This window comes from Ceratina calcarata, unplaced genomic scaffold, assembly GCF_001652005.2.
Source record: "Ceratina calcarata isolate Rehan_Ccalc_2016 unplaced genomic scaffold, ASM165200v1 scaffold242, whole genome shotgun sequence".
Lineage (NCBI taxonomy): Eukaryota > Metazoa > Arthropoda > Insecta > Hymenoptera > Apidae > Ceratina > Ceratina calcarata.
The window spans coordinates 6,955-19,367 of record NW_017146161.1 but is presented as its reverse complement, the minus strand read 5'-3'; the positions used below and the strand labels follow the sequence as shown (position 1 = coordinate 19,367).

The 12,413-nt window shown below is 40.6% G+C and overlaps 1 protein-coding gene across 1 annotated transcript in view; it reads right to left on the bottom strand.

Moving 5' to 3' along the window:
- LOC108622789 (protein gooseberry) overlaps positions 1-6,854 on the bottom strand; it is an 18,356-nt gene extending 11,502 nt beyond the window's left edge. The window contains exon 1 of the mRNA XM_018020872.2: positions 6,771-6,854. Within this exon, the coding sequence (XP_017876361.1) occupies positions 6,771-6,825 (55 nt within the window). The 5' untranslated portion in view covers positions 6,826-6,854. The remainder of the gene's footprint in view (positions 1-6,770) is intronic.
- Positions 6,855-12,413: the final 5,559 nt, after the last annotated feature.

The window sequence follows — 12,413 nt, the reverse complement described above, 5'->3', positions numbered from 1 at the left end:
TCCATTAGCATATTTTAATTAATTTAATTACAGTCTTAAGATCAACAGAATGCAATGAAAGAGTTTGCATTCGTTGGAAAAATATCTTAGAAACAAAAGAACTGCAGAAGGCGGAGAGAAACAAAATGAGATGCTATTGTCGGTTGGTCGCGGCTGTTTACGAGCTCGAGCGTACGAGAAGGAACTTCACGTGAGGTAAAAGCAGGAATTTACCAAAAGGACGTGTGTCACGGTTATGGCCCCGGTTTTGCGTCGAACAGTAAAACTGGAAGCAGCTTCTGGCGAAGCTCGAATCCGTTCTTCGGCGGCTGCAGTTTTGGTGGCACGTCAGCCGGTACAATGAAGCCAGTCGTTTCACGTTTACGCGTATTTGCATGAACGCCCATTTGCATAGAAGGCGTCCACGTTACACGCACGTTAAATAAAGTTAAGCTCGCTGTATTCTATTGTGCTACGTGCGAGATCGTTTTTATAAATTTCATTCCCACTATCTACATATATTAATTGTTTAAATACGATGGTGAAGAGAAGAGACTAATGATTATGGCAGCGTGCAACTTTTTGCCTAATCGGAACGGTAATTGATTTTTTTATACTTTTATCAGTTCATGTATTTCTAAGAAAACTCGCGTTAAAATGAAAATCGACTATCGCTGAACGACGAGAGTCTATCACAGCGCGTACAACATTTACGACGGCACGAGTAATTGGATGCGATAAAGAACCATTGTTTCAAACGCGTTGCTCGGGGGAGTACGCTCAGGCCTCGTAAGTTTTCTCGGACATGACGTCTCATTTCTTAGAGCAATGCTAGACGAAACATTGAACTCTGCGCTCGAGCGCCAACATAAATCGCGCCAGGGGTTGATAGAGAACAAGTTAACAGCTCGAGGAAAAAGTTTAATATGGTTCAAGCAAAGAAACCGGTAAACGGTGTTTGTGTCAATGAATGAGAATAGATATATCAATTAGAGGCACAATTTATCATTCCAGGCAATTTGCCAATACTCTTCTTGTAAACAGTACTTCATTATAAAACTTAATTAGTGACTGCAAATGAAGTCTGGATTTTAATGATAAAATATGTATTATACAATGAATATACAAAGAATATTCTCTGTTCAATATTAATTAATGCAATCATCGAATTTCACTGTAGCTATAATAGAAGATGTGAGACCTCCAGAAGAATTAATCAGTAAGTACTAATCACCGACGATAGACAAGCACATCTCGAGTAAGGCTAACAGCTCGCTAAAAATTGATAATCATCGCGGGCGAGTTAATGGGCCTGTCGTTACGCGGGTCCCTCGGTAACACCTGCTACGAAAACTTCTGCTAATTACCACAGCATAATTCAGAAGAGCAGCACCCCACCAAGCCAGGGCGAGTCGAGCTCGGGACCGTTTCTCCGGTGCCGCCAAAGTGGTCCCGTTTCGTCATTCATCAAGCCCTGCGAGATTTACATCCCCCCACCCCCGCCGAGGCCCCGATACACCGGGGCCCGTGAGGACATATCCACAAGCGCGTGCAACGCACACACCCGCAGAACTTAGGCGGGAACCGTGGCGCAGCGTACGTGCGGCCCTCGGACACCTCTTCATGACGTCACTCAGGCCGCGGGGCCCGACGGGATTACAGACAAGATCAAAAGGAGCCGACCGCCGTCGCCGACTCGGTCTCTCTCCTCTTCGTTGCTCGCTCCTCGCTCTCCAGAGCTACTCTGCCTTCAGCAGGCGCGAGGAGAGTCGCGTCTGGGCCCGAAACGGGCTCTCAGGAGAGAGAGCCTGGTACCAGGGTGGCCCCAGTTTCAGCGACAATACGCGAAATTTAACTGCTGACCTCAATTTGAACGCTCTTAGATATTGGCATGAAACAATGAATTAATTCAAAACCGATGGAATCTAGTAATTATCATATTATTATTGATGTATTAGAAGCTATGTAAACAAATTATGCACATTACAATTATTATGCACATTACACAGAGTGGCGTCATAAGAGATTTCTTCTTAACATATTATTTTCAAATATTTTACTAATCATTAAAATCGCTAGTGACGAGAACAGGAATGTAAAATTCTTTATTACCTAGCCTCCGGTTTTATACTGGTTCCGAACGCACTTTTATAGACATCAGCAGTCTTAACTCGAATCACGAATGCGTTTGTTCGACAATCGACCGTGCGAATAGACGTTTTCATTCTTCAACGTTTATTATAGTATTTCTCGCACGCGAATAATTCCACGCATCCCAAACGATCTGTTTGTCTCTAAGTACCTAGCGCAGTGCATTCGTGGAAATTGTTATTCGCGGGTTAAATAAAGCGATCGGCGAAACAATTGTGTGAGAAACTATTAGGGAGATAATTCTCATAGTTATCAAGTTGACGCGTTATAGAGATGCAAACCTGGATGAATCAGTCTTTATTGCAGACGTAATTGTATCTCTTCTTATTCGCGATGCCTGTTAGAATTTTTCAAACACTGAACCGGCTTTAAGTAATGGTTTTAAAAGTCGATTTACATTGGCTGGCTTCCTTTATGTCAATGCACGTCGTTACGAAACGAAATCCACGTAACATTTTATTACAGAATTAGACATTCCAATAATTAGACTAATATCCAAATGGAAAAATGTTTGTAGCTCATTAACATGCTTGAAAAGTCTGCGCCTCGCCGCTGTGGCCGTGAGACCACCCCGTTGCCCGATAGAGATAAAAGAGGCTCGCCGATCTGTGTTGGAAAATAATTTTCAGCATGAATTATTGATAACAGGTAATTGATTGTAAGCGATCACGCTAATATACATGATCGTCCCGATACGAGGCTTCCCCGATTTAAATTCGCTCGGCGCGACTCGCGTGATTAAAATTTACCCTCCGGGAGCAACGCTGCCCTTATAATCGCGGTTCTGTTTGCTAGAGATCATTTGGCTAGCACGTGCTTTATTGATCAAATTTCCATACGAAAAAATTAAACAATTTTTCGTCAATAATAAAATCTAGATTGATAGTCCTTTTCTTTGTGTTTTAAATTATGTTACAAAATACATCTGATTTGATAAAATTTGTGGGAGAAATATGTTGGCAAATAAATTATTCTTAACTACGGTTTATGACGGGTAAAGCTTTATTTAAACGACTTCTAAAAGTGCAACAAATTTTATAACCGAAGTTCTTACGAGCCTGGCAGATTATCGCCAACTAACTGCTTCAACGCCCTGACAGTTTTTTTCTTTTGTATGAAACAAATACAGAAGGCTTATCTCTCCTGGAAAAACTGCCAAGGGACAAAAGCAGAACCCTGCCATAAAAAATAATCTTAACAAAAATATGGCAGTGACAAAGTCGCTACAAAATTAACGAAATTTATATCTTCCACATTTAAACGAAATTTTAAAGTATTCCTAAATAAATATTACACGTACTGCAGCTCATCGAACTGCAGCTTAAATCATTTAATGGATTGTAAATCCTAATGAAGACCGGTTCAATTTTCTAAAATGAGCGTTTGTTAACTGTCTCAGTCGCGCGACCGGGAATCAATGATCAATCCCGTTCGTTTGGTATAGCATTGGATGAAGTCCGCATGATAAATGAGGAATTGCGCAAACAATTGGTCCGCCGGGGTCGAACGTGTCTCGGGGTCCGTTGGCGGCCCGATGAAAAGCCACGAGGCCGGGAGAAGAAGGAAGAAGATAGTCGGCCCGGCCGCGTACCTGAGTGGGAGTATCCGCATGTACCGGGGGGGATGCATGTACTTAACGTTCGGTGTGAGTTCCGAGTTGCGAGGGCTTCAATCAACGTGCCGTCGCCCGAGGCCTATCCGATATCAGACATTAGGCCCCGGCTACGTACCTACTTTAACTCTTTCACGTTCCGACGCCCACGAGCGCGGCCTGGCTTCAACCGCGGACGAGCCGAACTTCCACGGTTCTCAATGATCCTGACCCCCACAGAAACGACTATGTCAGAAATGTTTAGTGCCTCTTAATATCATACTGCGACCGTGTATCTGTCGTGTAAACAAAAAATTCCGGCTCCCATGCAATTCTGAATGCAACACGATTGTCTCCTTCAAAATATAAACTATTGTTTGTTCGATGCTGAAGATACGAAATATTTCAGTAAAGAGATGCGTCCCTGGGGAACGTAACAGTCTCAATACCAGATGTTAGGAGGTTGACCTGCAAACGTGGCCGTGATCCTTCCTTACAAGTTTGCCCATTGATTTGAGAAAAAAAGGAAACTTGTTACCCAGAATATTTTCAGTCGTGCTCCTAGAAAAAATATTCAGAAGCTACTAAATACGTTGAAATTAGAGGGTGATAATTGCCTATTGAGATTTTGTAAGAGTTTTTGGTTGTATTGGGTTGCCCGGAAAGATCCTGTCCATTTTTAGTAAGTGGCATTGGGTCAGGTTTCAATATATTAGAATGATTCAAAACGGATGACATGTGTATAGATTCTAAGAGATGATATTTTAGGCATCTTTAGAGGAAGTCATTATTCAATGAAATTATGCAGATATTCAATAAAATAAGTATTGCAAGGCGAAACTAAAATCGTTGTTACCTAGCTCTGGCTTTTGAGCAGTTCCAGAGATTATTCTGAACAAAATAAGAAACAGAACGCCTTATAATTGTTTAACGCGTTAAACTTAACATCAAAACGAATTTTGATTCTCTGAGAAGTAAGTACGTAGTATAGCGTAAACGCATATTTTCCATACCTTCAGGGATGTAGTCTTCAAGCTGCATGAAGGATGGAGAAAGACTGTTTCTCTCTGTTGGACTGTTTAATAGTATCGATAAATACTTTGTGTATAGCAGAAAGAAGATTAAAGAATTTAGTTCCTTTAGATTAAATCTAGAGAAAGTTAGTTTAGCACTGGGGAATGCCATATAAAGTTTATGGTAACACATAAAACAGGAAATGATTATGTACTTCATTACACCTTGTAATATGTTTGCATATACACTTTATTAAATGTTTTACGTACGTTAATATTTTGTGGAATACTTGGCGCATTATCATGTGCTTTCTATACATATGTACATCTATGATTCTCCAGTATAAATAGCTAGTGAGTTGCTGAAATTGGCCACGTTCAATTGCTTTTAAACTAAGTTACTCAACGCGAGCGCACGTTTCGTATAAAGCCTGCATGATTTGCCAAACGGAACCACTTAGATCTTTCAATGACTACATTCTCCGACGTGAGGAATACATAATGCAGTTTTCTTCGCGCGGCGTTCATGGTTATCAGAATGTGATATTGAAATCGTCGTAAAAAGTTGAAAGCTAATATGACAATATGTAAAAGGATAACGCATCAGTAAGTACAATGGCCGTAGTCAGTTAACAACTTTTTTACTTTCCCTCGTATAATCTTTTTAGAGAATCCATTCAGAAACTGATGGGAAATAAATAGCTTGCTGTGAAGTGTAGAATATCTTGCTTCAACTCCAAGGAAAAACAAATAACCGTTTAGGTTTTTTATTCAAGAAAAATTAGTAACGAGAGCATTGTTTCAAGAATAAAACGAAGAAGTACATTGTACATTTGAAGTCAATTTAGATTAATAAAAGCTGATATTAAAAACTGACAGAAACAATAGTGATCAATAATACATTCATATTTTCTTCTATACTTTGAATGAAGTCCGTCTTTCCAGCCTTTAACGGGAAGGAAGGTGTAGGTAGGCTGTTTCCAAATTAATTTCGCGAATCAAACGGTTTACGTAACGCGAAGATGAAGCGCGTTCGCAGAAGGTCACTCAAGGCATGAAAGGAAAAAAAAAACGTAAGTACGAACCGCGTTTAATGGGTAGAGAATAATTCACCTGAAGCGCATCGTAAAGCCATTAACATCGGCTGTAAAAGTCTCTGATGCGCTTTGAAGAGAAGAAGACCGGCGTCGGTACATGAAAGAGCAACGATAATCCCGTTTACGTTATTCGCAATATTTGCGATATCTGTTTTCCGCTGATCAGCCAAAAATGCAACTAAATGTGCTTAACTCCAAAATACGTGCAAGCGCCGTTTCACGATTGCCACGTCTTAAAGTATAATTAATTCGCATAAGGAGTGTTTATGCATAATTTCATGAAACCAACTAAAGCAATAAGCAATTATATATTGTAATATTATGCTAAGTACTTATTAGTTTCGTGCGTTAAATTATATGTAATACGAATTTACTGACCCAAGCATTGTGTCGAACAATATTAAAAATAGAACAATTGGTTATTATAAAAAAATGAAATACTAAACGTTTTTACTACTGTAAGCTGTTTTTTGCTAATGTAACTGTTATACATGTTTGACAATAGGAAATAGCTTATTGTTAATTCTCACTGATGTCGGATAGTCTTACGTGCGACTAGCGACGGTATGAGATCATACCATACAAAGTACTGTACACAAATTGTATATTGTGTACACCTTCATTAAAATTGTCTTCTCTTTATTAGTTATCAAATTTGTATAAAGAGACAAGCTATGATTTGTTTAAAATAGACTATTTATATTGTAATTAAAATCGAATCACAGATTTTAAATAACTTCTATGCACTTGGTTGAATTCAATTTCTGATTTTAAAACTAATTCCATTTAGATTTAGAGTATTCAGGAGACTTTTTAAAAACTGTAAAGAAAATATGAATGCCAAATGTTCTGTCTATGAAAGGAGGTAAAAATTACAGATTTTCTTGAATCTACATATAAAGTTATTTACATAGACAAACAAATGAGACACATAATTACCTTGAAAAGGATATCCAGTGAAATACGGTGCCATATTCAGGGTGCTGACTGCCATCTAGCTGATGTTGTCCCCCAAGAATTTTCAATCACCAAGCCACCACAAAAAACGATATTTTCCAACTAAATTAAGATTTCCTCTTTCTGTCTTTCTTCTGTACAGTCCCGTTTAATTCACTTAACACAGAGGGAGCCAGAATGCGCGGACACGAGCTCGGGATGTCCCCGGAGACGAACCAGAGGAGGACCGTCGCGAAACGCAGAATCCGATCAGCGGAACGGAAACGGAGGTTTTTTCCCGGATGATCAGGCGAGACGGTCGTGAGACCTGTTTGGTTCGGGGTCTCGGCTCGAACTGTTCGGTTCCCGATTCGTACGGAGGCTGGCGGCAAGGGAGGCTGAAGAAAAAGAAAGGTAAAAAGAAGCCAGGTAAACGAACACAAGAGGGCAAAGGAGGCTCCGCCTTCGTCCCGGGGCCTTCGTCTCGAAGTGGGAAACTTGTCTGGGTCCAGGTAGCAGCTCGATGGCTTTGCCAGCGTGGAGTATTGGTCACCTGGAAGGTGACCCCGCGAAGGCGGAGGTGGTCTCTTCGGTGACTCCGCCCGACCTTCTCCTTTCCTTTCCCGGCGCAGGCTTGCTCTCCACGCGTCTCGCCTTTGATGTCCGACCGCCGAATGCGATCATGCTCTGCGGTGAAATGTTCGAAAATTCAATCTTGAAGTTTCCTGTGTTCCTCGTGCTCGTGAAATCGGAAATAAATGGCCCTTTAACAGGATCTCGTGATCTCTGAGAATTAGAGCTTAATAATAAATTAACTTAGTACCAAACCAGTGATCTTTTGTAATTACATAATGACAGAACTTCGAATCTAGTAAATTAATCATGGAATCCTTAAATAATTTGTCGAAGTAGTTGTCTTCAGGAGAGGAGGATTAAAAAGGCTCAAGTTCGTTTGGCTAGGAGCTTCCGATTAATCACAATGGCAGACCTAACAAGATAATCCTGATAAAAGCTGCATCGCGTGATTCGGCAAAGAGATCGCATAAAACTCGGTTACGTACTCTTCACACGTTCATCATTTTAGGATTTATGATTGCTAATTGAAATTAAGCATATCTAAAGAGTAATCGTAGTAATAAAAAATTCTGTCCACTACCCTTTAAAACAATTTATTGCACAACATTACTAATTCACAGGGTATTAAGCTTTCTTGCTAGGAATTCAATTTAATCGCTCGAAATCAACTCTGCCTTCGCAAATCGCTATCATCTGTTCATCTTTCCTTCCAAGAATCATGAGAAATTTTTTCCAACCACAAACAAACGAAGGAAGTAACGATTAATCATATTTTTATTTCAGCACATTTAAAGGGTAAGACTCCAATTTTTTATCAGACCCAAAACTTCTTCTCGCAGAATACAATGGTCGATATAAGCCCGGGATGATCACGTGACACATTTTAATATGTCAATGATCAATCTTTTTCATCCTCTCTGCGAACGTCGGGGCGTCTCGAGTCGATTCCCCGCTGCGACGAAGTCATCGTCTTTGATTCGCGTGTAATCACCTTGGAGATTAGCCGAAAAGTAAGCTGGAATCAAGCTGGACGAGCGTCGTAATCGAACACAATGGCCCCTACGACGATGCACCTCGATATCTTGTCCGTGTCTCCATTAATATCGTGCCGATAATAATTGTACATCAATAATCATCATGCGAGTGTGATTTATCGAGTCCATTAATGTTCGAGTAACATATTCATTATATACAGAAGCAATTATTCGATTGAATGACTGTTATCAAATAGATAAATGTTAATTTCTATCATTTCTATTGATTACGTCTTATTACCTACTTTCTGCCAGTAATCATCGTGTACATCGTAATTAGAAAAATAGTATCAAATATTCTACAACACAGAGCTAACAAATATTCTATTAAAATATTATAAAGGTACTCAAAGTGTGCAATCTTTAATTCATAAATAGCAGTCGGTAATTGATGGTACAATCGAAAGAATGTTTAGAAAGAGGGTTTACTTGGCTTTAAATATTCATCAAATCGAACAAATTAAATATTCTCTTTTATTCTTAATCACCCAGTGACATAAACATGGATCTAAGCCTGAAGAATAAGTTATAGTATGTTAGGGGCTGAGACCGAAGTCAAGCTTACGTGCAGTGAGTGAATATTTGAAGTCGATTTTCTCAGAAACAAAGCCACTATACTTTTATCTTATTTTTCGATACAGAATCCCTTTTCGGTTGTAGCACCAGCTGCCATTCTGTATATTAATCTCTTTAACGATCTTTAATAAAATACATCTTGTACTCCGATTATTAATTAAAATTTCCATTATAATGATAAAACATCCAATAACGATTATCGTTAACAACCGAAATTACTGTAATTGCAACATTGTCACGCACGATACGCGATGATCGCAGCTCGAGTTAACCTCCGGTAGGATTTAATCCTTCGCGGCGATCGCCTGTTTACAGGGAGCGCGGGATTCACCGTAGGGATAGCACGTGTCGTGATTGTAGTTTATGGGGAGCTGATTGCGGGAGCGTGGGACGGTTACAAGATTGTGGATGGGCCCCCGTCGCCATTCACCCGGCCGCTCCGCGTCCGCGTTTATACTCCGGTGGCCCCGGCACCGGTGTCAGTGTTTCGTTTCGTAATCATTAAGATATGCATTATCCCTCTAATGACGAGCAGCGGTGTGCAACAGCGTGTCCGATCGAGGACTCCGCGCTTCGTTTCTCGCTCCCGTCCAACGGGGTACATAAATTTCACGTAAAACGCCTGTACACCTTCCTCAGTCTCCGCGCTGATTAAATTCGAACCGCGCCGCGTCCGTTTTTTATATTAATTGTTTCGGTCCCTCCTTTGATTTTTATCTTCTTTATTATTTATTTATTTTAATTGAATGATACTTTCAACCTTAAAAAAAGAGAACCTGACTCACTGTTCATAAGTAAAAGAGAATCAATTAATATATTATAGATTCTAATCATAATTTGACAGAAGATCATCGATACAAAGGGGCAATTTATTTGAATACAGGGTCGTAAGAATGGAAATCTCAGGAGCTAGTTCCATCACACGGATCTTTCAATTCGAACGGTTTGGTCCCAAGAGCGTGGCTCGAACCTAACAAGATGACTTTAAGACACCTGTGGCACAGATGATCAATTGGTCTGTCGGGAATGATCGACAGAGTATTCTCAAGGAAAGCGTCCAAGATCTATGGAATACAAGATGCGTACAAAGAGAAACATATAGTTGAATAAAAACATACACTGAAATGTTCTTACAGTATAAAACAGTTGTGTTATTTTAAAGAATTCTACGTATCCTACATACTTTTAATAGATTTTATTTTTAATTATAAATACAAGTAAAAAGAAAAAAAAGAAAGAAGAGAACACTAAATTAGAATAATGCACTCGATACTTGTACAGTACAGCTACCTAAAATGATTCCCGAGTCACTTAGCATGCACATATGCGGAAATTACATTTTCCTTATGCAGCGTCATGTTTCTTTACAATGACTAGACAAAATAGTTTAAAGAACAACGATTTTATCATTCTCTAAGGAATTAATTTACACCTCTGGGATCTCTAGTTTTAATTTGAGTTGATCAAAATCTGTGTAGTGGAATTTTTACATATGTGCATGCCAAGTGAATCGGAAATCGTACAAATGTTCTTCTCTAAAATTCTTTGTATATGTATACGTATACGTAAATAGACGTACAGTGAATACAGTATCCACCTAAAGGCAAGTTTTTGAAAAATATCCTGGCTGCTAATATTAATCGTCGTCGTGATCACGCCCACGGTTCCTCGTGAGCAAATTGTCCAGAACTAGACTCGAACTGGTAGGAGGGTAAACTGTGTCCAGTGTGCGGCATCGAGAGACTTGTCAAAATACGTCAATGCATGAGTAATAGTGCTGGTCCAGTCTTCCTTCTCGCGTCCGGGACCTCGCCCCGGCGTGAGAAAGGGGTGAATGGACAACAATTAGGTGGATGCGCGTCCCGCGGGAATATCTCCACGACGTCGCGTTCGTTTCTAGAGACACCAAACATTTCAATAAGGAGATGCGTCTCCGGGGAACGCAACAATCTCAATAGCAGATGTTAGAATGTTAGCGTGTAAACGTGGCCGTGAGGTTTTCTTACAAATTCGTCCATTGATTCGAGAAGAAAAGAAAAATTGGTACCCGGAATATTTTTAATTGCGTTCCTAGAAAAATCGTCCACGAACGGATGGACTGCAATTGTAACAAAATAATTAAATACGTGATTCGTATAAAGTTTCTCATATGAAAAACAAATCCAGAAGGAGAATTGATCTATCAGATACATTCACAAACTTCTTCGTTTGTGCTTCTGGATTCGTTTTTGGCATGAGAATCTCTATGAGAATCATGTAGTGGATATTGCCAAATAATGTTGCATCGTACAGTATTATATAAATTAATTTGACACGTGATCAGAGGCATGAAGGATAGAGATCCGGGGGCGGGTTGGATCGTTGAAACGAGTCGTTCCGTGATCGGACCGTCCTTTTCTCTCGAGCGGCGTGGCCAAGCTAATATCTCAATCGTTAAAGCGGTTTTCGTCGGTGCCTCGGCATCCGCCTCTCTATGCTCCGGCTGTGCACACCACGAGAGACCGAGCGTGGCTCCGATAATGTGCGGCCATTTTCATTTACAGGCCACGCAAGCCTTGCACAGGTGAGAGAAGGTGAACGCGCATTGGCAGCTCTGGGTTACTGGCGTACTACCTATACGACCAGATATACGCAGCGCAAGGTAAAAAGAGAGGAGCACAGTCGTCAGAAAAGCACCGGCCATTACGTGTGTTACAGCGGCGGTGTTCGCGCGGCGCGTCAAAGAGCGCTCATTAAATGCTGGCAATTAACTGCGGGCCAAGCTCTTGCCGAGCTTCTCGCTCTTTCCACTCCTTATACACTTACTTACCTTCGGTTCGTTGGACCGAGCCGGCGGTTCTCTCGCGCTTTCCACGCCGTGCCCCGCGGGCTGTAAAAGCGAGCCGGAGTCTTGGGTCCACGCGCTTTAATGGAACCCCCGTACACCCCTACGTGCCAACAAGAACGATCGGCATGCGACCCATCTATCACGACGCGACGCTGTTATTTAATGCGCTTTGCATCCTGACGCGATTCGAGCTGGACGTTCGACGCGTTATAACCTGCTGGCTAATTTTAATTCAATAGCTGTGCAGAATTTACGATTAATTAAATACGTAAGATATACGCGTGGGAAGTATTTTCAATATTGAGCTCCGTGATTGATGCAGACAGATCTCTCGCTTATTAATAACGAACATGTCGAAAATTTCATTATTATAAAAAGGATATCTCAGTAGTCGTCAATATCCAGTTAGCCAAATCTGCCAATCAGTTTAGAATCTGATGTTAGATTCTGTAACAGATCTGCCGAAGTTCTGCCATTGGCAGATTTCTTTTATTATTCCTGTCTGCGGGAACGAAGATTCATACTTCCGACTCCTTTTGGCAGTGGGGCAGGTTTGAAAACAAGAGAAAATTCAGAGATTATGATTTTATACAAATATATTTGCTATGTTCTGTCAGAAAATGTTCACAATAA